The sequence below is a fragment of the Rhagoletis pomonella genome, unplaced genomic scaffold, assembly GCF_013731165.1.
Source record: "Rhagoletis pomonella isolate Grant_MI unplaced genomic scaffold, Rhpom_1.0 Rhpom_scaffold_00004, whole genome shotgun sequence".
NCBI lineage: Eukaryota > Metazoa > Arthropoda > Insecta > Diptera > Tephritidae > Rhagoletis > Rhagoletis pomonella.
In genome coordinates this window covers 24,210,707-24,235,901 of record NW_023458558.1, presented here as the reverse complement: position 1 = coordinate 24,235,901, position 25,195 = coordinate 24,210,707, and the positions used below count along the sequence as shown (strand labels likewise).

The window sequence follows — 25,195 nt, the reverse complement described above, 5'->3', positions numbered from 1 at the left end:
GAGCTAAAGTTGAAGTGAGTGCAAAACTCAAAAGCGTTCAGAACTTTTCTCAGTTGCTTCCCGAGAGAGAAAAACACAACAACAACCACATGGAAGAAAAGTTCTGAATTAAAACGATGAATCCGCCTTAAGCGACTTTCATTTTAAAATTTATCTCATTTGAGACTATTTTAAGTGGGGAAGAACATAAACAAACAATTTTGGTAGGCCACTTTTGCTTTTATAGCCTTAAATATGATCCGATGTATCAAGTTTTAACGGTTTAATTATTTTTATCGTAAGGATCATAGCCGTTACTGTCCCTGGTAAAATTAGAAAATAAAACAAAAAAATAGATTTAAAAAACGACATACATATCGATAGCTTAGAGTGAAAAGTTGCTAAGTCCCAATTTGAAAATTGTACGGGGTAGGAAAGAAAACTTCTTATAGCCATTTTCTTAAAGCATTGAGCAAAGCTTTGAATACAACATTTTGCCTGTTTAAAGCAAATCAAAACTTCATACGAATCATAGGGATTTGATCGTTATTAAAAGAAATCGTACTATTTTGGCTTTATCGAATTTTCAAAGCTTTTTTGGACTTTAAAAATCTTCCTTCCCTTGAATATAAACGAGAAAACATAAAAGGGCTTTTACCCGTTCGCAACGATACATTTTAAATTACAATAGCCTCCTGTATTAAAATATGAGTTTACATAAAAAGTGGACTTAGTAACTTTTCACTCTAAGCTAGCGAAGTTTTAAATATTTAACATATTTAGTGGAAATCAGAACAGAGCGGTTCCTTGAATGCTTTTTTTAAATATTTCAGTTTCTCTAAATTCGATGTACAGCTACATATCTTTGAATACGAATTTTTTAAACATGACTATTCAAGCGTTTTAGAAAATGGACAATACAATACAATTGTTGAAACTATTAACAAATATACTTAATGAAAATAACAATGAACAGTAGAGATTTTGGGTTTAATATCTCTAAAACAATGGTAATAGCAACAATTTTGGCAAACTCTTTTTTCTAAAACCACATAATAATTTTTTTAACACCTAAAACAAGTAAACTTTCGACGAAGCCGTATACGGTATATAAAAATCGTGTGTGTAAATTGATATCTTGCCACTTTTGTGTTGTTGTTGTTGTGTTTTGTGATGTCTACACCACGCTCTATATAATCATGCGAAATATGTGCTAAATATGTATGTATGTATGTATATGTAATATGGTAGGTACAAATATTCAAAATACTTCAATATATTGTGCTCAACGACGCACGTCCATATGTAGACAGTCATAATTTGTGGTAGGTTCAGTAGTTTAAATTCCGTATGGTATGTATTTATGTATACACCAAAAGCGGCTAATATTTTCAGATTCTCTTTAAATTTTTAATATTTTTTTTTTTTATGCAACATGCTTATCATTGCCTACAATGTATTACTTATTACTACATATACTTTGCCAACGATGCCTTTACAATACATATTGTATTGTCTCTCATTCGAACTACTCCGAGTTGGTTAGGGAAGACCGCTGTGATTCGAGTGTATTGGTATCGTTGCGATTGCGCAACATGCGTGGCTGACTTGACGCAAAATTTGAGAAGTCTTTCATAACATCCTTATAGGTTTCATCTTCACCATTGCCCTCGTCGTTCATGCCGATTTCATCGTTTAATCGTGTTAGGCGTAGTCTAGGAGATTAAGCAAATGGTAACATGTTTTCGATGTACAAACATATATATGTACAAATGTGTTTTGTCAACATAAACTTACAGCGTTACAATGTCCGCATTGCGCTGATCAACTGCAATATCGAGCGGTTTTTTGCCATCATTCGATTCCGTGTCATATTTGGCTTTGTGTTTGAGCAGCAAATACACCTGCGCTATATAATCCCTTGCAGTGGACATGTGCAACGCTGTTTCGCCATTGTCATCAACCGAATCGATGGGCACACCGTTTAACAGTAAGTATTCACATGCCATAACGGAACCCTTTAAGTTTTGAAATAGTGAAATTTGCAAATATGTATGATTAAAACAGTTTTAGTTATATATGAGGTCATGAGAGTCAGAGGAGCCCATATACAAAAAAAAAAAAGTTTAGTAATATGAGAAAATATGAAAAAAAGGATCTATAAGAATTTAATACGATATTTCACTGAACCTACATACTAAAATAGCGTGCCTGGGGTTACAACGTTTCGATTCCAGTAACGAAAATTTGAAGGAATTTTGCTAATTTTTGGACAAAGTTTGAAATTTTTAACTTACATGGTCTTTGTTAGATAGGGAGCCACACTTTCATAAAAAGTAATAAAAATTAAATAACCGAAATGTGAATAGCCAAAGAAAGCTAAAAACTCTCTTCCCTGTTTATATCTTTGCCACTCTCTCTAGAGCTTATGTTTTTCATAACCACGATTATTTGAGGGTATTCGGAATTTTTTTTTTATAATTTCATTAATTATATTATTAATAAGGATGCTGGTTCCCTAACATTATATGACCATTGTGATAACGAAAGTGCTGCCTCGCTTGTACGAAAAATTGTTTCTGGGCCAGAGTAAAGGGAGATCGTCGTAATAAATGAATAAAGAAAACACTGAAAATCGGGGCTTAATCGTTACGTCCCGACTTTTAAAAATATTCAGCGGGACTATTTTCTCAAAATCGTTACTGAGACATACAAAATTTATCAGAACCAATCAGAATTTTGTCGGTACTTCTGCATTTTTCGGTTCTTCGTATTTTCCTATCGGAATTTTTTGGGAAGTTTTCGCAACTCTGTGATTTACTTTTGGGATTTTTCAGGATTATTTAAATCCGGTCGTTTTCTCTTTTATATTTTTAACCAGTTAACCTAGTAACCTTACGATAGCCTGGCGGTATAAGAGCAACTTGAAACCGTTTTTGCCAATAACCGAAACTCTTCTCTGGGAATATACCATATCGTCGTTTAAAGTACAAAACTGCGTATCAACAAAATGCAAAACCGTGTATCAAGAGAATGCAATACTTCGTATGTGAGGTTGCCGAAATTTTGCGGGAGAGTAATAAAACCTGTCTTATTTCAACACGGTTCTCTCTTTTATCCCTAATTATCTCTATCGATATTTGAGTATAAATGGGTAAGACTTGATGTCAGGAGCTTCCGGTGAGCAAATCTCATTTTTGGCACAAATATCAGTTACGAGGTTTTGTACTTTAAACGACGATATATAGTTGTTCTAATGAAAAATATTGCATTGAAATACTATTTCAAAACTAAACTCACCGACAGCACCGCCTGATGCAAGTAAGTGCGATTGTGATCGTTCGGATTCTTCCAGTGTTTGTTGGCGCCCAGCGCAAATGCCATGCACATGACCGGCAAATTATGCACCGCAGCTGCTTTGTACAACATGAGATTCGCATCAAGTTTGGAGAAGGGCACCTCATCCAATATTTCCGGTTCGATTTCACCATCGGTAGATTCCTGATCCGAACCCAATATGGCTGGCGTTTCGTCCGATTCTAACGCCAAATCATCACCGATTAGCATTAAGTCTTCACGTGAAATACTCAACGAGAGCGAGGGAAGATTTATCGATTCGTCATCATCATCCGATTTCGAACTAGAGCGATGTCGATCGCGATGACGACGACGGCGATATTTTTTCACCGCCCATTTGCGTGCACCCAACGAAAGTGTTGTCGTCTTGCTCAGACTACGCGATTCGTCAGCATCACCAACACCTAGCACACTAACACCATTGCCGAAAATACCACCACCACCACCTCCGCCGCCTCCGCCACCGCCGCTATCAATGGATAGCACCTCAGCAGTTTCGCTCGAGAGCAGCTCTTGCGGTTTCGGCATGGCACAAACGAAACGCTTCTCCACGTATTTCGCCTTAATCCACGCTTCGCGCACACTGATATCGCAATTCTCCGTGGCCGCCTTCAGTTCGCAACTGTCACCAATGCGTGCCTCATAAATGCGATTGACCACATTGTTGCCCAATTCCATCATCACTTTCACATTCTCCGTTTCCCAAGCGTCGAGGGTGAGGGAACGCACTTTACTGTAGTGCACACCCAGGCTGCGATGCACACCGGAGCATTCAATGCATAATGTAATGCCCAGATTGATGGAAGCCCAGCGCGGATCTGTGCCGCGACAATCACAACATTGCGAATTGCCGGGAATTTTAAGAAATTGCTCCCAATGGCTAGAGAATAAAAAGTTAGCACTTAGACTGTATTTTCGATGGTTTTCAGGTTGGATGAATACGTACATTTTCCGCTTGGCATTGAATGCATTCGTCGCCAGTGACGACTGTGGCCTGGAATGTTGACTGTCGTGCTGTATGGCAGCACCAATGCTCTTTTGTAGTGCCGAAATCCATAGCGATAGCATATCAGCAGAGTCTGCTTGCAAAATATGCGATCTGGAAGTATAGTAAACAATTTACTTAAATGTTATCTTCAATAATTTTATATGAGCTTAAATGTATACACTAATTTATTTATTTGCTAATTTTTAAAACCTTTTTGCTACTCACTTTGTTGGCGAAATTACTTCGAAACAGAATCGTCGATCGCCATCGTTGACTGGACGCACTGTGCAAATGCGTAAATCCTCCTCCATAACGGAGAATGAATCCTCATTACTGCGTTTTCTGCAATTCGAATCCAAATCACTTCAGCGATTTTTACAAACACAACATAAATTGGCAAATATGTGTAGGTAGAGTAGGTAGTAGTAGTAGTAGTAGTAGGTGGGTATGTACGAGAGTGGTAGAGGTATGGCATGGCACACGACATAACCACAACAACAACACAAACATAAAATAAACGCAAAAATTAGGACGCATACACGAGTAGAGATGAAAAAGCGAGTTGAATACTAGAAACTAATATTAAAAATAATTTCTAATTTATACTAAACTTAGTGTGTACACTAAAAAATATAACATCAAAAATATACAAAGAAATGATATGAATTGGAGGAGAATTTTGATAGATCTCAATGATACCAAAGACGCAGAACAATAACTGTTTTAATTATAATGTTTGTAACGTCAAACGAAATCAATCATCATGCCAGCACTTTTATAGGGCGCAGAAACGTGGTTAAAGTTGAGGTTGGTGGACAAACCTATTTAGATGGGGCTTGGTCGAGCCGCTACAATAAGAAGAACTTTCGACTGAACTATTCTATGCATGTCCTATGGGCCCGTACGAGCGAGCGATGAGCACCGAAGTATATGAAAAAATCCTTGGAATCAAAATCTATGGGTGGACACCGACAGCAGATGCACCCATGAATACAATGGAAGAAAAAGTACAATTAACAACTAACCATGTCTCTTAGTTCGTTAGTACATACGAAATCTCAAGCAAAAACTGAAATAAGTACCACAAAGAAACTTGGCAAGCGATATAGTATGTAGTTCATGACCAGGGAACGGATTTTTAGGACCTAAAAACCTATAAAAAAAGGCAAAATAATGAAATAGGCTGGAAAAGGCAAAATAAAATAGCGAAAAAGGCAGGAAAAGGCAAAAAAAGGTATTGCAAAAAAGCAAAATAAGGCACTAAAAAATACAGAAAATACGAAGAACAATCAAAAAATATATTTATTTTAGAAATGTTTATATTACAAGTAAAAAAAAGAAAAACTATGAACTAGTTTCATTATATGAAATATTTGTACATTGAATCTTTGACTATTTTATCCTTTCGAGTTTCTAACTCATAAAACTTTAATCTGTATAGTTGTAGTAACATTGAACCACAAGACACATTTTGAAGTTTTCTGGCAGCATTTTCATTAGATTTTCGCGAAGAAAAGCCTTGAATGTACTAAATGTGCTCTCGACGTAAGTTGATACAAGTGGAGCCCAATTTAAATATGGAACGTTTGAAACGTTCATATTATCAGGAATGAAGGCGTTTTCTTCGCGCTTTACAATTTTATCCACACCCCTTATTGTCTCCAAGCCTACGTTAGCTGAGAAAACGGCTTTGAATTTTTCCAACACCAATTTGGCAAGAGGTCCCTGCGCTTCTATAAGCCGCATGGGCATGTGTATATTTTTTAATCTTTAAAAAATATTGTAAATGCTATAATCACTTTTTTAAAGGTAGAAAAGGCAAAAAAATGCAAATATCTTAAAAAAGGCAAATATCTTAAAAAACGCAAAAAAAAAGGCAACATCAAATGTGTATATATGGAATCAAGGAAAGCTAAATCGTGGACATTCTTAATCGAATATACTCTATCTATTTAGCAGAAAAAAAGGCAATTTCCATGAAATCCGTTCCCCGTTCATGACTATGTGTTCCTGGCATATAAATTTCGGTTTCTCGCGAACATAGACTACTTTATTCGTTGGACATCAGTTTTTTCTTAATTATTAATTTTTTTCTAAATTATGAATAACTATAGTTTTGTATTCAAATTTATGAACATATTTTTCTTTAGCTTAGTGATTAGAGGTGCGTATTACCCCACCGTATGGCCTGGGTGCAATCCCTGGTTCGGGCAAAACATCTATATTAGGAAGTTTTCTAACAGCGGTCACCCCTAGACAGGTAACTGCAAACCTCCGAATGTAATTCTGCCATGAAAAAGCATCTCATAAAATCCATTTGCCGTTCGGAGGCGGCGTAAAACTGTACGTCCCTCCTTTTGTGTAACAACATCAAGCCGTACACCACATATTCGAGTAGCTCGGCCAAACACGTAGCGAAAGTGTAAGCTACAAAATATTGATATTAAAGATATACAATTTAATACCATTTTCCCACGGCATCCGGAATTATGATAGCGAATTACCCATTTCCAAGCGCACATTCTTAATTCGATTTGACAGTTCTCTGTCTCTGTCTTTTGTTTTTGTTTTTCTTCGCAGATATACAGATCAGCAATATTTTTTTTAATTGGTTTACTACATTTTATTTTACTTGTTTTCGATAACGTTCTCAGCTTATTAATGTAAATAAATATAGGTAAATAAAAACATCTGCATCATAACTAGATTTTAAAAAGAGATAAATGTGTTTTTTTTTAACGAAGGGACGAGAAATAAGTTTGGTATGGTATATGTATATTCGCAAATTATGTGAAAACTTCAAGAATATAAAAATTTAAGGAGTTAACTAAAACCTTTTCAATTCAAACAATTCAAAATCAGCAGCTTTAATTTCTTGCATTTTTCTTTTTGAGAATTGTTTTTAATCCGCTTAACATTTTCATAAACGGTGTGGATTAATTTAGTGCAGACATTTACATGTATGTATGTACATATATGTAGTTGAAACGGTGGTGCCTCTAAGCATTAAAATTATTTTTTGGGGCAAAGTTATTTTGTTTTTCAACGTAGTCTCCAAGCTCATCCAAGGTTTCTTCACTTTTTGCCACAATCTAAATAATTAATACGATTGATTATAGATTCCATCAAAATATAGCTTTGCCCCTTTTGTTATTACCACAAAACGCAAAACCAACATTGCAAAATACAGAGAACCAGAAAACAATGCCAGCAGTTGGTTATTGCCCTTGGTTAAGACGTAGCTTTCGCGTTATTTGCAACGCTTTAGCTCGTAAAACTTAAAACACGCTCGTATCAAGCGGGTGTCTCTTTATTCATTACTATCACTACACTTTCCTTACGATTCATTACGTCTTAACCAATTAAAGTACATTCGTGCGCAGGTTAAAATATATTTCATTAAAATTCCAAGTATAATTGCACTTTCCGCGAGTTTACTGAATTAGCAGCAGAAAATAGCTAACAGCTTCGCGCACGTTTTTTTCAAATTCCATTCAAATGAGATGATGTCACTCAATTAAACAGATACAACTCCATATCACGTTTTATAAAGCTCTACTCTTAAAATATAAAAATTATAAAAAAACGAATTCACACATGCTCCCTCATCGTAATTTTTGTTGAGGGGATAGAGCACTACTTCAGACTATCTTAGTTCTTAAACAAACATACATATATTTTCAGCAATTTGTTTGCTATTTAATTGAGTGAAAAACTCTTCCCTTCAACCCATTTACAATAAATACTCACCTATAGACTAGCTGATTGTTGCTCAAATAGAACCAGCGTCTGCACCATGTTTTGAATCCCTTCGATTTCTTCTTAAATAAGTACCCTTCGATTTTATTCGAAGTACTGTTTGTGTTGGTGTCACTAAAATTATTCACACTTAAATGACGGTTTTGCATCGCTTTTTCTAATTGCTGATAGTCGCCACGCAAACAATTCAAGTCTTCTGTTATATTTTTGAAAAATTCATCAAAATCGTTGCACAAATCGAAACCTTGATGATAATATGTAACGCAAGCCTGATAATAGTCGACAAGCTGTAGAAGAAGAGTGGAGAGCAGTTGAGAGTTTAATGAGTGTACTCACTGTTTAACATTTGGCCACAAAAAAAAAAAAAAAAAAAAAAAAACTAAAAATTATTTATTTACTAACCGTTGATAAAATCGATGGAACTTTACGCGATTGTACTAAAGTTATATAATTAACATAGTCTAAAGCGGTATGTTGAAAGCATGATTTACTAGCTGACAATATGTTAGCAGCCTCTTGTACTTCTTGTGGTCGATTTTTGCTTGCCTAAAAATACGATAAAAATAGTTAACACAACTCTTTCACGACCAACAATTAAGCAAATGACTCATTGCCAAAGTAAACTTGCCTGTGCATTTTTTATGAGTGCATTATCGTAACCCTCGGATACTTTAAGAAAGTGTCCTTTATAGTCCTTAACTTGATTAATATCGTCTTTGACAAATACTTTAAGGTTCTTCAAAACCGTGCGACTCGCTTGATCCAACAAAATGGTATGAAACTTGTTCATTTCCTGTAAATGGAGATATCTATGTATGAGTCAAAATGTAGAAAGAGCATTACAATCGCGCCATTGTCTATGAGTAATGGATTGATGAATTGACTGCGATATCGAATTCGCATACAAGCAATATACACACACATCTACATACATACAAACAACAATAGCAACTAGTCAAGTGAATGCAATGGAAACGACGTTCATGAACTAGAAGAGCACGCCTCGCAACCGGCATTAAGTGAAAAGTAGTAAATAAATTAAATAAAGCAAATTTAACGAACCTGAAAACAGTGTATCAGTTTGCCTAAAGCATTGTGTGCGTTCTTATTATCGGCAAAATGCTGCTGCAAATCCCATAAGGACATGGCGAAGGCGCTGCAAAAGAGAGAATCAAGTGATAACAATATGAGTAATGTGATACCGGTAGAAATTGATCAAAAATAATAACAAATATAGAATAATGCAAAATATGTACATACATATGTATGTAAGCACATTAGGACGCCTCACCGAAAAAAGTTGTTTCCACAACAGAATCACAAAATTTAGTCTATTTTATAATATCCACAAGGGCTGGGAGAGTTCCATCATAATTTATTTAATATCTGGATAATCCAGATATTCGAATGTCTGATTAAAAAATGCGAAAATCCGTATAGCAAAACGAACGGATATTAACCGGATATCCGAATTTTCGGATTTAAAATTAACAATAAAATAACAATTGTTCGTGTATTAATGAGGCATCTCTTCGTACAACTACTACTGGACCCGGAACTGTGTAGACTGACCATGAACCGTATTCACAGAGGGACTGTTACAACCTACACAGACTTTCGAATTGTGAATGCCGTCGTAAGAGCACCAAGCACCACCTATGGACGATAGTGAACTTCAAGTCTATCCGGACTCGGCCTTGACACACCTAATAAGTGTCCAGAACAGCACGTTTCCTGGGCCAACCGATAGTTGAACTTGATCTAGGCAATGCTAAGGCTATGTATATCTACAACGACAACAATGGATATTAACCGGATATCTGGATTTTATCCGTAAACACGAAATCCGAACGGTTCTACGGATTGTCCCAGCCCTAATTTCCACTGGAATATTTTAGCTGAAATCGAAGTAATCTTTGAGTAATATACTTTTGAAAATAGATACATCAAAAAAGCTCGATATTTCATCTGAATAATTTACATATGGGCATATCCTCGGTTACGGACGCGACATTCGCACGCATTTAAGCTTAAAATAGGAAAGAAACTGAAAGATTCTATGTATGTATGTATGTTACAACTGTGGGATGGCGCTATATTCAACAAAATATAAGTACATATGTACATGCAAATAAAAAACGGAAAAAGTTTTTTTTAACGCGTGTAGAAATATTATAAAAACAGCGATGTTTGGTGAAAAAATTATTTTCTTTCAATCTTGAAGTGAAGATTAAAGAATGGTCCGTAGAGTAATGGACTATGAGAAATATTTCTCACCTTTTTTATGAGGTAGAATATGAGTAAGGATGCGACATTACGGAAGCTACAGATTTTTCCCTATAAATAAATACTGTAATGATGTTTATTTTTATTGAGGTTAAACAAAAAATTAATTATAACGTCTAGTGAATTTTAATATAAGATATAATAGAAGATGCTATTAAGAAAAAGGTTAGGTTACAAGCTTTTAGTGTGTTGCATTTTAAATTTTTTCTTCAACGAATAAACTGTTCGAGCAACCTCAATAAGATGTCTGTCTATATGTGAAAACCAATGCAAAGTTTTAATCCCTAAAATATTTGGAACATTTTTTCATAGCTTAGACCAGGTGTCGGCAACCTCCGGCTCGCGAACCGCATGCGGCTCTTTCGATGTTATGGTGCGGCTCCCCAGTTCTTTAGGCAAAAATTAGTTACTTTACTATCAAAACTCTCAAAAAACGTGCTGTCGATCCACGAATGAGTACCATGTGAGTGAATAGAAGTATGGAAGCTTTTATTCAGTGAAATAAAAACAAGAATTCAACTTTACCATCATCAATTTCAGATATCATAACGAAACTAAATGAGCTAAATCTAAAACTGCAAGGAAAGGGAAACCCAGCTTATGCTTTGCTGGAAGAAGTTCTTTGTAAATTCGAGGTCGCTTCGTTCTTTTTTCATCCAGAGTTTAAAGACTGTTTCTAATAGAAAACTTCGAAATTACAACAACTACATGGTATAAATTTTAGTAGTGTGTATTTAACAAAGAAAAATTTTAACATTATTAGCCAAAATGCTTGGAAAACAAAATTTGTTTTAAGGTATATATATGCTTTAATGTTTATAACATATACACATTTACGCTTTAAAAGATAAATTGCACTAGTTTCAATTTTGCGCTCTTGGTTTACCTTTTTTGGGAAATGCCCATACATATATGTAATTGGAAATATTTTTCCAGACAGTATAAAAAAAAAATTAAAACTACAAGATCTGCATTAATATTCAAACTGGTCTGCAACTGTATATTGTTGTTATAAGATTGCAACAAGTGACAGTTCTTGGCCAGATATAAATTTGCGCCGTTCCGATTACTTAAATGCGAACTTTGTGAGAACGTTAAATAAAATTAATTGAATTCACCAAATCAATTTTGTTGTAAATGTCCTTTATGTTTGCAAAAAATGTGACGCACTCTAATGTACTTATTGCTACACATATACAATTGCCTGCATATTACCTCTGATTCTTGACGTACTCCTTCCCAGAGTCTACGGCTACAGCGCAGTACTTGATTATTTTCTCAAGACGTTGCTCCAAGTGTTCAATATCAGTTTCTTCTTTGGAAATGAACTGCCTGCAAAAAGAAATATTGAACATGACTGCGGATTTGTGGAATAGAATGGGTAAGTTAAAGAATGTGCAAGCAAAACAAAAATAATATCATAATGAAAACAAATAAACAGAATAAATAATGGAAAAATGAAGAGCGTGGATAATATGCAAAAATACTGTCAACTCGATTATCATCATGCGTTACGAAAAAAAGTGCCTGTCTCTTGTTTTTGTGACTCAACTTGAAGAAGTAAAAACCAGATACTGAATAATAAGAATAAGGAGTAAAAGTGAAAGGGGATTGTTTCATAATATATGTACATCGTCACTTGAAATGCAAATGCAGACGTAGCAAACATCGTCGCTGAAATACAAAAAGTCGTAACTAATAAAAAATTCAAAATTCAGTTTTTGATGGATTTCATATAATTACAACTCCCACATTATTTTATGAAAAAAATTAAAAAATATTAGTCAAGACCTTTTCCTTTTCAGTTACGTTGTTGTTACGATCTTGTGCATTTCAGGTGACGATATGTATATGTATTGTTGTAGCTCATGTTAGCGCCCTCCTTAGCTAAATGCCGTTTTTTTTGTACATACATATATACACGCGTAAATACATATAACTCCATAGCTTATCTGTGCAAATACTGCAGGTTTATCAAATCCAATATGAATATATTAACATCTGTGTTAACAGCTTTTCACTTTTATTTTGTTTACCTTTTTCTTTCCTTTTTTTTGACACCATTTGAGTGGTGCAATTAGGTAACTTGCGCAAATTAATAAAATCTAGAGTGCCAGTTACTGTCGAAATTCGACAGTTTTTCTAGTTTTAGAAGCCTTGGAGAGGTTTGCTAACTTAACACGTAGCGATACTTATACGGTACAAACTAACTAACCGGAAAATCTTCTGCTAAAACGTAACTAAATTTTTTTTTTATCTGAGAAGGTCTTTGGAGAACTTCGGCAGGACTTGGAATTGACCCGATACATTCAAGTTTATCGATAAATTTCAATGATTTGATACATATCGATAGTTCGATGAATTTCAAGAACACTAAAATTCGATAACTCAACAAAATTCGTTAACTCGACCAATTTCGATAACTGTGAAATTCGATGGCTCGATAAATAAATGTAAAAACTTTGGATACCTTTATAAATTTTTACTTTTAACATCACCACATTTCTCGAAAACTATCTAAACATTTTGATAACTCGTTACACTCTGTTAAGACGATTAAATTCGATAAGCAGTGATAAATCGATAAGCTTATATAACGTTGAAATTTCGATAAATCGATATATTTTGAAAATTCCATAAAGTTTGCTTTGTTGAACCAACCAATTTCAGTAGATCAATAATTATAATTATGCATTACGACATAGTCTATAAATAATGATAGTTCAATAAATATCGATAGCTTGATACATTTCTTTAACTTGACAAATTTCGTTAATCCCACACGATTTTATAGCTCGATAACTATCCGTAAATTTAGACAACTAAGTATCTGTGTCTATCAATTTCGACAACTCAGTAAATATTTATCAGTTTGAATAATTCGATACGTTGCGATAACTTAATAAGCATGGATAAATTTCGATAATTATAAACTTCGATGATTCGATAGATTTCAGTAACCTTTATGGCTGATTTTATTTCGATTCCTATCTTTTAACCTAATTCTTATGTATTTCTCATTGTCTCCATTTTCGCCTTTATCTCAATTTTCGTCTTTATCTTCACTTTCGTCTTTTTTTTGTCTTCAACGTTATCACTTGTTTCTTCATCTTCATATTTATCTTTATTTCAAAGTTTTATTTCAACTACGAAGTAAAACAAAAAGCGAAACGCTTGAATTGAACAGGTTGCAAAAACAATCGTTAACAAATATGGAAATATTTAAACGACGATTTTCAACCAATTTCGAAACTATAAAAACTCTCCTCATCTACAGAAAATTACTTTCCAACGGTGTTTCTGGTTTTGAAATCAGTAACTTTACCTTGGTCTTCATCTTTGTTTTTATCTTTCACATCTTTGCTTATATCCTTTTCTTTTTCTGTTCTTTTTCCTTTCTTTTTTCTTATGTGATGTGATAGGGTGTCATGTCATCTGTTGTCAAATCTTCTGATGTCATGTCATCTGATGTCATACCATATGATGTCATATCATGTGATGCCACGTCATGTAATGCCATGTCATGTCATACGATGTCATATCATGTGATGTCATGCCATATAATGTGATGTCATATCATATAATGTCATGTCACATGATATCGTGTGATGTGATATCATATTATGTGATGCAAAATCATGTGATGTCTCTTCATATCATGTGATAAAATGTGATGTGATGTCATGTAATGTGATCACATTCCATGTTCCGATTAGTGTATCGATAACCCTGTTGATAACTGTGTTGATAAAAATACCGATAACAATATCCATACACATATAGAAAAATACAACGATTGTAAAATCGATTAATTCAGCGATAAATATAACAATCATCAGTATCAGTATCATAACAATATATGTAAATGACTAACTCGATAACAAAATCAATTATTTAATCGATTATTATACCGATAACAATATCCATTATTGTATCGATAACAATATCCATTATTGTATCGATAACAATATCGATTATTATATTCATTATTATATCGATTATAATAGCGGTTATTTAATCAATAACAGTATCGATAACAATATCGATTATTTTATCGATAGCAATATCGATTATTATATCGATAAAAATATCGAGTTTTATATCGATAACAATATCGAGTTTTATATCGATAACAATATCGATCTTCATCCTCGTCCTTTTCTTCATATTTATCTTTATTTCTGCACCTTTACCTTAAAGAGTTTAACTTTACCCTGATCTTCGTTTTTGCCTGTACCTCTAGGCATCTTTGTTTTTGTTTTTATTCTCAAACCGCTAAACCACTGAGAAGCATTTCCATGTGCATTATTCCCCTGGAATTTGACAATTTACTCCCAACCAACCAGTTACCCGTTCAGTTACCCTAATTCTTATTTATCCGTCAATGTCTCCATTTTCGTCTTTATCTTCACTTTTTTCTTCTTTTTTTGACTTCATCGTTATCACTTATTTCTTCATCTTCATATTTATCTTTATTTCAAAGCTTAATTTCAAATGCACAACAAGTTTATTGTTTTTAAGTATCAGGTGTTCCTCACTGAACAAAAATTTATGAAAAACTTCAAAAAATATAACAAATTTAATTGATCGAGAGGTTGGAGCTATCAGCAAGCCTTAATTTAGCTCTTTACTTTTGTCGAAGTGCAAAGCAGAGATGGGCGTTTTTGAAGATTATTCACAATTCACAATTATTCACAATTTTATTCACAATTTTTCTATGTTTGAATGGCGAATAAATTTATTTATCATTCAAGTAATTTCAGATGAAGAATCAATTTTTCTTTTTAATTTATTGACAGATTTTACAAAACGAAATTGCTTGATTTCAGCATGATTTGCTTATAAATTACAAATGAGCCGTAAATTACGATAATGTGAACATGCCAGGGCACATCGAACAGGTAGAATCAGCTGATTTAATTATTTTTTTAATTATTTGGTTTTGAAAATGTCAAATATTTTTAATTTCTTCCCACAAAAAATTTAAATTGTTAAAATGGCATGTGAAACCTTTTTGCATACAAAACAAGCGATTGAATAGCAGTTTGCGGAATGTTCGCCAGCAGTTCGTTCAGCACCACAACTGGAAGCAAACAAAATTTACCAAGGAATAAAGTTGCAACAATTTTTTTTTTCCAATTTAAATTTTTTATTTTTATTTTTTTTTGTACTTGATATGGCACGATTTGATTTAGAAGAAAAAAATCAGAACAGTTTTTGACACTTTCGATACCAGAAGCAACAACAAAATACACGTAAATGTTGTTTTTGCTGTAATGCTACTACCTGTTTGATATGCCTTGGAACATGCTTTAAGGCGATATGTACATATCGTTGCCTTAATATAGAAAGGCCCTATCTCACATCGTCGCTGAAATGCACAAAGCCGTAACTAACAAAAATCTTTTATTGCATAAAACGATTTGGGGCCATATAATGCGATCAAATGCATCATAATCAATTAAAACGTAAATTTTCGATTTTAAGTTAGTTACGGCTTTTTGTATATCAGCGACGATGTCAGATAGGGCCTTTCTATATTAAGGTAGCGATATGTACATACATAGCGTCATCTGACATGCAAAAGACGTAACGAAATGGAAAAAGTCGCAACTAATATTTTACATATTTTTTTCATAAAATGATGTGGGGAGTTGTAATTCGATGAAATCCATCATATAAATCAAAACATTAATTTTTAGTTTTTTAGTTGGTTATGACTTTTTGCATTTCAACGATCGTGTTTTATACAACTTTTTGCATTTCAGGTGACGATATGTAAATATCGTCGTTTAAAGTGCAAAACCGCGTATCAACAAAATGCAAAACCGCGTATGTGCATATTTCAAAATGGTTCTCTTTTTTATAAAGCAATCGCATATCTGCCTAGTACATTTCAGGACGAATGGATAAGGATTGAGCCAAGAGCTTGTGTGAGCAGATCAAATTTTTGGCAGCCAATGTCAGTTACGCGGTTTTGCAGAATCACGATACGCGGTTTTGTACTTTAAACGACGATATGTAGTATGTACCTTATTATTTTTCTACACAACATAAAAGGTCATTTCTGTATAACTAATTCCAAAAGCAAAAAAAAAATTTTAATTTCTTCCAGAAAACACACAAAAAACTTCCAATACAGGCCGACATTTTTCAGACCCCGGGACCAGATTATATTTTTCCAAAACTTTTTGATACGCCATTAACTACAAAAAGATTTGCTACCTGTTAAAAAACTAAATTCAATTCATTTAAATAAATTACTAAAATACACTGAACTACATGTAGGAGGGTTGCCACCTGTCTAGAAAATTAAATCCAACTTGGACTAAGGGAGTTGGGTAATTGAAATATGTATCACAGCAAGGGTGTCAGACGAAATAGGTTAAAGAAAGTTGCAGATTTAAAACATTTTGAAGAGTTAAAAAAATAAAGTTCAAATAATATAATAAGATAAATGAATTAATATTTTATGGCTATCAATCAAAATGATTTTGAAAAGGTGTAACTTCTAAACTATATTTAGGACGAACCTTTTTAAAAAGTCAAATTCAAGTTGAACTAGGCAATTGACATATGTATCAAAATACGGCTGTCAGACGAAAGAGGTTTAAGAAGATTGTAGTTTGAAAATATTGTGAAGAGGGCTGCCATCTGTTTAAAAGTGGAACATTATTAAACCATGCACAAGTTAGAGTGTTAAGACATTTTTTGTTTGAACATTTTGAGTATTTTTAGGAAAGGAAGGGGTTCCCGCATTATTACAATATGGGTATAAACCGAAACGCCTTTGAATAGTCTTTATTTCCAAACTATGTACTTATCAAGTCAACTCGAAAATAAAATAAATTAAATTAAATCCCTAAACTCCTAAGTCCAGAACACCAAGCTCTCAAAACACAAATCATACTTTTATTTTATTTCATTTTATATTAGGGGTATTATTTTTGTTGTTGTAACAGCGGGGAGTGATGCGGGAGCGACATTCCTTGGCCAGTAAAATATACATACCTACATAAATCTGGGTCGTTCCGGTCACCCGTATACCCGACTGTCGTGGGAACGATTTATCTAACGTCGCAAACTACCGATAAAAGGCCAGTATACAAATTTTAAATTTTTGTGGAATTTATTATAAATTTGTAAGGAATTTGTTGTTGGAAAAACGATTTTACGGGTTTGAAGCCGTTGCTTGGAGTTCGAGATTACCAAATCTCATTTTTGTCACTATGGTCAATACACGATTTTTGCAAAACATCGACGATATATAAAATGATAGCTGCTTTACTTAGTTGTAATAATTGGGCCCCAATAACGTTTTCTGGGGTTATTCCTTACGGATCTGGTCTCAACATTGGCAATCGAATAACTCGCTAGGTAGCGCTGGGGTCAAGATATTTATAAAACCCGTTTTTTTCGGCCCGACTTCGTTTATTTTCGGAACTCAGTGAGAGGGGAGTCCAGTATGTTTGTACGTATTTATATAAAAAATATTTATTGAACCAAAAAGTAGTGGGTACGCACTAAGACAATGATAATCAGTCACCACCTCTGCGAGTCTGTAAGCGCTTCTCCTGCAAATACATGTAAATATTACTACATTATTATTTGTTTGATTGATTTGCTTCTAGCTTCATGATGATTAAGCGTCATATCGCCTCAAACGGCAATGGGGAACAATTGAATGTGTTGGCATTGATAGTGGCATCGGTGACCCAGCAGCTGCTGTTTAGCATGCAAAGTTTCTAACATACAAAACGATGAACAATAGTAACGAAATACATATATACTATGTAGGTATGTACACTAGGGTGGTCCAAAATAAGTAAAGTTGGAATTTTAAAGCTCTCAACCCCTAGGATTGCTCAAAGAGCTCAAAGTTTGTATTTTATATGGGGAAAAAAACACTCCTCGTAAAAATGGTATAGAATTTTTGAAAATCAAAATTTTTTTAACGGAAAGCTCTGGTTCTCTCCAGGAGACTTCCAATAACAATACCCAATTGCTTATTTAACCATGTTTTAATACTAAAGATCTTTTTTCATCCCCCCGTGTTTTTTTCTGGCATTTTCTGTGGGTTTTGACGTACCTATAACATATACATAGTTACTATGAAAAAATGGTTAAATACATAATTTGGTATTATTATGGGGAATATCCGGAAGAGAAACAGAGTTTTCCGATCGAAAAATATTGATTTTCAAGAATTCTACACCATTTCTACGAAAAGCTGATTTTTTATCCATATACATGGAAAATTTTGAGCGCTTCCCAGCAAACATTTGGAGTCATAAATGAGTCTTTAAGGAGTCCCATTTCGGAGCCTTTGTGCTCATTATGAGCTCATTTAAGAGTCCGAAATGAGGGTGTTTCCCTTCCTGCGAAGGTCGACCTATATGAGCTTAAATTCATACATCAAATGAGCCTCAATATGAGTCATATTAGACTCTTATTGGCCTCATATACGGCTCATTTTGGACTCTTTTTGAAGCTCTTAAATGACTCTTATTGGCCTCATAAATGCCTACTTTCGGAGCTCCTTGTATGCTGTTCTGTGACTCCTATTGGCTTTATTCTTCAACTCTCTTAATGAACTTACTTTAGAGCCATGTTATCAAGGAATTCATTTCAAATACTGTTGGAGATTTATATACAAACCGCTGCGCATACATATATACATATGTTCATATATTGCAGCATTCATGTAATAGCAGTTGCTGCAGCTAAATTTTGTTTATTTTTCCTTCCTAATTATTTTTCATATCTGTATAAACAAGTTTATATATAAATTTCTAGCCGTTATTGTTTTTATACTGGCACAAAGTGCTGGCTCATAACTTGGATCATATATGACTCCTAAAAGATTCATATAAGAGTAAAAAAATGTTTGTTTTTGAAACTCATATTTCTTACTTACCTAGGACTCCTTTCCGACTCATATATTCTGAGCGCTCAGAATATGTTTGCGGGGTTTGAGCAACGTATGTACATATGTATATGTAAATATTTTTTGATTTCAAAATAAATAAGAAGTCAATATAGTTTGATCGCCTTACCGAAAACTACCGCTGTGTGGTAAGGAGGGGTGGTTTTACCAGTAATTCAAACATGTTCGATAGAACATTCAGTTAAACATAATGAGATCAACTTATCCAGTTATAAGTAGGCGGTATCACGCCCGTTTTCCAAAACTCCGTAATAATGTTACTCCTTTTCAAGGGATTGTTGTTAGAATAAATTTAGAGTAAATTAGCATCCTTAAATTTCGAAATATCGAAGTTTCAAGCATTTCTGATATTTACCGTTATAAAAAGTGACCGTCATTTTAGTCCGATTTCAATAATTTTCAACGTTTTGCTTTTATGTGGCATCCACAATAATCATGCCGCGTTTGGTACAAATTGATAGAATGGTTACCGAGATACACATATGTGGTTATAATTATAAAATTTTATCATAATCGTATTTTTCGAAAACTCACATTTCTCTGAATTACCGTTATATGGTACGAGGGTGGTCTCAAAATTGCCCGGCCTAACCTAGAGATGGCGGTAGTTGTTTGAAAAATATCACTGTGTTAAAAAGTACACAATCTATAAAGCATATGTTTCAAGTTTGAAGAAGCCACGTTGTTTAGTATGTATATGCTTGGTAGCCGTCAATAGTGAACGTTTTCAGTGAATTTGTGAAAATGGAGAATATTGGTCATCGTTATGTGATACAATACTTTTATTTGAAAGGCCTCAGCCCATACAATATAAAAGCTGAAATAGATTCTAGGGGTCTGCCCCTTCGTTTACAACAGTAAAATGTTGGGTAGCAGAGTTTAAACGAGGCCGTACGAGCTGCCAAGACGAGCATCGGCGTGGTCGACCAAATGATGTGACGACTCCAGAATGGTGGAAAAATCCACAAAGCGGTCCACAAAAATCCACTTGAGCCCGTTTTTGATAATAAAAATTGTTGAATATAATAAAAGTCCCAGATAATCATTAGGTGAAAAAGTTTTTTGTCTAACGATTTTCGTCTCAGGAGACGAAAACAACTTTTCCATTGTTCACTAATAATTATACAGCAATATTTAATTTTATTTCTTAGAATCGTTATGGTCTCTGCTTAAAACAGACAACATTTGAATGAAGTAGAATGCAGTCCGACTTAATCCGGATTAACGCTGCCGTCTGTTTGAGCTTTTAGACATTTTTTTCAGGTGATAATAAAGATTCAGATATCCAATTCTTTTTTAAGAGTTTTATTTAAAATTAAAAACTAAGGTAAAAAAAATATGAAAAATCAAGGTATTGCTTTAGGTACCTGAAACTTGCACTTTAATATACTAAAAATTCTAGATAAAAAATAAAAATTTGACTAATTCTTGTGAACTTTATATAAGCATAGAAACTTTTACTTATGTGGTTTCTGTTATAGATTGAATTATATTTAAATTCAAATCATTAAAAATAAATAAATAAACATGGATTGCAAACAATAGTTGCGCTCCCCAAGTTTTCTGGGTTAAAACCTGTGAAACTGTCAAAAGGTTAAAGAAGCCAGAGACCCGAGTACGGGAACGCTTTCTGGTAAATCCCTGTAAATTCTTGCAACTTCTTGCGAGTTAGGGTACGCAACTTATGTCATTTTGAATGTTGGCGTTATTATTTTGACCGCAGCTGTATATAAACATAGCTGTTGCATTTTGATGAAGCTACCTTAGTAACTTTAGGCTTGACATTGGATTACATAAAGAGTAAGTTAGCCTATGCCGGGTACTCATTGGGGATATTGGGATCGAGTCTGGACAGGTAGCTGTTGAGGCGGCTACAGTATCCAGACCGTAATTGAGCCACGGTAACGCGGGTCTCTCTTGGCAATTGAAGCTCCGTCTCATCTACAGGTGGTGATTGGGCTCCTATTACCGCATGCATGGGTCGAGAGTCGAGGTAGGTGGTGACTGACTCTCTATGGATGTCGTTAATGGCTCGTCTGTATGTCGTCGGGTCCAGTGGTTGGTCTACATATTGCTGGACTGCGTCTGGACTGTATACGAATAGGTGCCCCCTGACGTGCCTGGGCGGAGGCTCCTCCTGAAGCAGAGGTCTGTTTGGGTGTTCGCTTTTGTGACACCCCACCAGAAATTGCTTACAAAGCAGTTTGTTGTGTTCCCTTACGGAGAGCACTTGGGCCTCGCTGTGTAGGTGGTGCTCAGGCGTCATCAGAAGGCACCCAGTCGCTGTCCGGAGTGCGGCGTTCTGACAAGTCTGTAGCTTCGTCCCGTGCGTCCAACTACTCCCCGGCGTCCAAACTGGCGCAGCATAGTTTAGAACCGGCCGGCCAATTGCCTTGTTTGTTGCCAGCAACGTTTCTTTGTCTTTGCCCCAAGTGCTGCCGGCGAGCGACTTGAGGACCTTGTTGCGACTCTGTACTTTATTGACAACTGCGGTTGTGTGCGTGGAGTAGTAGAGCAGGCTATCGAAGGTGACCCCTAAAATTTTCGGGTTGTTTAGAGTCGGTATTGGTGTGGCATCGACGTGTATACCTAATTCTAGCCTGACCTCCTTCGTCCAAGTGGTGAAGAGGGTCGCCGTTGATTTCGTTGGGGAGAGTGTTAGGCTCCTTGCAGTGAAGAAGCGAGAAAGGCTGGAGAGATAGTCGTTCATTTTTGAGCAGAGGTCATGAATTCCATTCCCGGACGCCAAAATCGAGCAATCGTCAGCGTATGAGATCAGGGAAACTCCCTCAGGTGCTTGAGGAACGAGATGTAGAAGTTAAATAGTAAGGGGGAGAGAACACCACCTTGTGGAACCCCTTGTTTAATCCTTCTTGGTTTCGAAGTTTGATCTCGGAAGATTGCTGACGACTGTCAACCACTCATATAATTCGCCGACCATCGCTTCAGTCCCTGTGGGAGTGAGGAGGCCTCGATGTCTTCTAGTAGCGTGGAATGGCAGACGGGGTCAAACGCCTTTGACAAGTCCAGCGCTACTAGGCTCTCACAGGGGCGGTTTCGATTTAGGCCACGAGTTTTTTGGGTTTATGGCGTTAAGTGCTGTTGTTGTGCTGTGCACTTTACGGAATCCGTGCTGGTGCTTCGCTGGGGTCAGGTGGCAAGTGAAGTATGGGAGTAGAAGGGCCTCAAGCGTCTTCGCGACCGGGGAAAGGAGCGTTATCGGGCGATAAGAGTCTCCTTTGTTTGGCGGGCTTCCCGGCTTCAGCAGTGGGACCACTCTCCCTGATTTCCACACATCAGGAATGATGAGAGTGGCCATGGACAGGTTGAGGAGCTCCGTTAGGTAAGCTACTCCCTTAGGCCCTAAATGTTTTAGCATCAGCATACAGATTCCGTCGCGTCCAATGGATTTGGAGGCTTTCGCCTTCCCGATAGCCCCCTTCACTTCACAACTGGTGAAAACAAGTGGTGCACTGTTTTTTGGCAGCTTGTGCAGCCTCCTGGTCACTTGACGTTTGGCCCTGTCTACCGAAGGATGCAGTGTGAATTGCCTACTGAAGTAGGTTGCGCATTTCTTCGGGTCCGACGAAGCGCGACCTTCGGTTGGGAGGTTTGCTGCTGCCCAGAGGAGCTTCTCGGAGCCGTGCAGGCTCCACGGATGTTGGGTGCGTTGCGCGAGCGGGTAGCCGTGGAGGCTGATTGTGCCGTTTGACTTGAGTAGCAGGGAGCCACATTGCTTATGTTCAACTCCCGATGAGACCTAAGACCAGAGCAGTTTCTTAGGTGACTCCATCCGTTGCATGAATTGCACCTAACCGAAGTGAAGTTCGGATGGAGACGATTCTGGCAAACGCAGCAGAAATATGTTTCTGGTCCGGGGTTGGGCTCTACGCCCGACCGGAGAAGAAGGGTGCGGAGCAATCCGGCTGCAAGGAGTTGCTCCACGGACGAACAATGATTGAAGGGTATCGCCGATCTAAGCGGGGTTAGGTCGCCGAAACAACAGCCCTTGATCGGGTAAAACCCGAGTCATTCCGGTACGTAGAACCGGCTGGCTTGGGAATGCATTGATTTTTAATATTTTTTTTTTTTGCTGACGCTGCTAGGCATTGCCTTCCATATAAAAATAAATTTTGAACATGGTCGAGCACACTTTATATGGAAGAAAATGCACAACACCGCCACAACACCAACACCGTGTGTTATGTATTGCGCTAGACGTTTATACGAATATGTATATTAAACATCGAATAAACGAAGTAATGTAGCCAAAACTGGTCAAAGTAAAAAGTTTCTATTATTTCTTCCCCCACTGTATGTACATATATACATTGTGTATACATACAACGGATATGCCACAAACATATACATACATACAAGCAATAATGAAACAAAAGTTGATGACGATAACAAAAATATTTTCACACATTTGTAATTAAATCAACGTTAAAACAGTAGCACGTCCAGCAGAAATGAAAAAGTCGTAATAAGAACAAAAGGGGCGTAGCGGCAATGGCATCCTCTTTCGATTTTTACAACCTCCCATTGTTGGTTATTCATTGCTCCACTTACCTAAATCGTGGTGAATCCTTGAGGCACTCCTCAAATTCTATAGTAGCACGCATCATACACGGTTAATGTTATTGCAAATCAATCAAAATAGCACCAATTTGTCCAGAAATGTCCACTTATTACACTACTAAAATTAATGGACAACTTAATTCACTCTATTCAGCTGTTGCTCATTCACGCTCGTCATCAAAATCTTTACAAATACATCCAATGATTTATCTGCGCTTATACAATTGCGATTTTCTTTTCCCCGGAGAACTTTGCATTTCATATACTTTTTACACCTATTATTTTCATTTATGCTAAATATGGAATAGTATATTAAACTGGATATTAAGTGTAAAATGGCTAGATATTCAGAAATCTCTACAAATTCCAAATAAGAAATAGATAAAACAGACACTTTCACCCAGTTGACTTTTTGCGAATTAGTTAGAGATGAGATTTAATTGATGCCATGAACGATTTCTATGATGCAGCGATGACATGTGGTCACTGATAAATGGCCGTCTTCACATGCTTGGAAATCTCGCACGCGTGCTGCTCGCAAGCGAGATAGAGTTTTGTCGACTGGCATAATTTTTCATTTGTAAAATGTCGCCAAAAAAGAAGGTTCGAGTTTTGCAGATAAGAGCCTTTTTTACAATGCATTTTTGAGTGGAACTTAAGTCTAACTTAAGATTTTGCGTTTCACCAACCACTTTTTGAGCAAATTTTAAATTCAAATTAAGTTAGACTTTAGTCGCGGCCATCAGCGACTAAGGGTCGGTTGCACCAACCTAACTTAAGTTAAACTTAATCTTAGCTAAGACCAGTTAAAGATTTTGCTATAATTTCAGTTTCACAATGCATACTTAGGGCCGGTTACTCAATGTCTGGTTAACACTAATCTGCGGTTAAACATCGTTATCGACGTTACCGACTCCCTGTTAAGGCTCTGTTATGCATACTTGGCATTGCATGCACTGCTATACCATTTTTACGTAGAAATCAAAAACCAACAGACTTCTACGTATGTAGTGCTGTGCGTTCGATAACCGATTACACGCGAGGCTCATTTAACAGATTTCTTATGTGACAGCTCTCAAGCCATGCCAAGTATGCATAACGAAGCCTTTATATGCATGGAGTCGAAGACTTGAGACATTGAGTAACCGGCCCTTAAGTATGGAAAATATTCCATTCTGAAATATAGTAGCACCGCAGCGAAATGCTTTGTTTACGTACTTTGGCATCTATCCATATCGTAAATCATCTCTTTCAGCATGCCTAATAATAGATTTGATCAGTATTTCTCGTATTAAATC

At 35.8% G+C, this 25,195-nt stretch overlaps 1 protein-coding gene across 3 annotated transcripts; it reads right to left on the bottom strand.

Annotated features, from left to right (window-relative positions):
* Positions 1-24,331, bottom strand: LOC118737307 (arf-GAP with coiled-coil, ANK repeat and PH domain-containing protein 2). 3 transcript variants are annotated; one of them, XM_036467724.1, is made up of 11 exons: positions 23,889-24,331; positions 11,585-11,701; positions 9,146-9,239; positions 8,712-8,876; positions 8,486-8,629; positions 8,075-8,370; positions 4,550-4,687; positions 4,283-4,435; positions 3,280-4,216; positions 1,777-1,997; positions 1-1,694 (listed from the first exon to the last, which is right to left on the bottom strand). In XM_036467724.1, the coding sequence occupies exons 1-11, from the start codon at positions 23,942-23,944 to the stop codon at positions 1,508-1,510; spliced, it is 2,508 nt and encodes an 835-aa protein (XP_036323617.1). In that variant the 5' UTR covers positions 23,945-24,331; the 3' UTR covers positions 1-1,507. The 3 variants fall into 3 exon arrangements, with proteins under 3 accessions (XP_036323617.1, XP_036323618.1, XP_036323619.1); XM_036467725.1 differs by having other exon boundaries at positions 4,550-4,666; XM_036467726.1 differs by lacking the exon at positions 11,585-11,701.
* Positions 24,332-25,195: the final 864 nt, after the last annotated feature.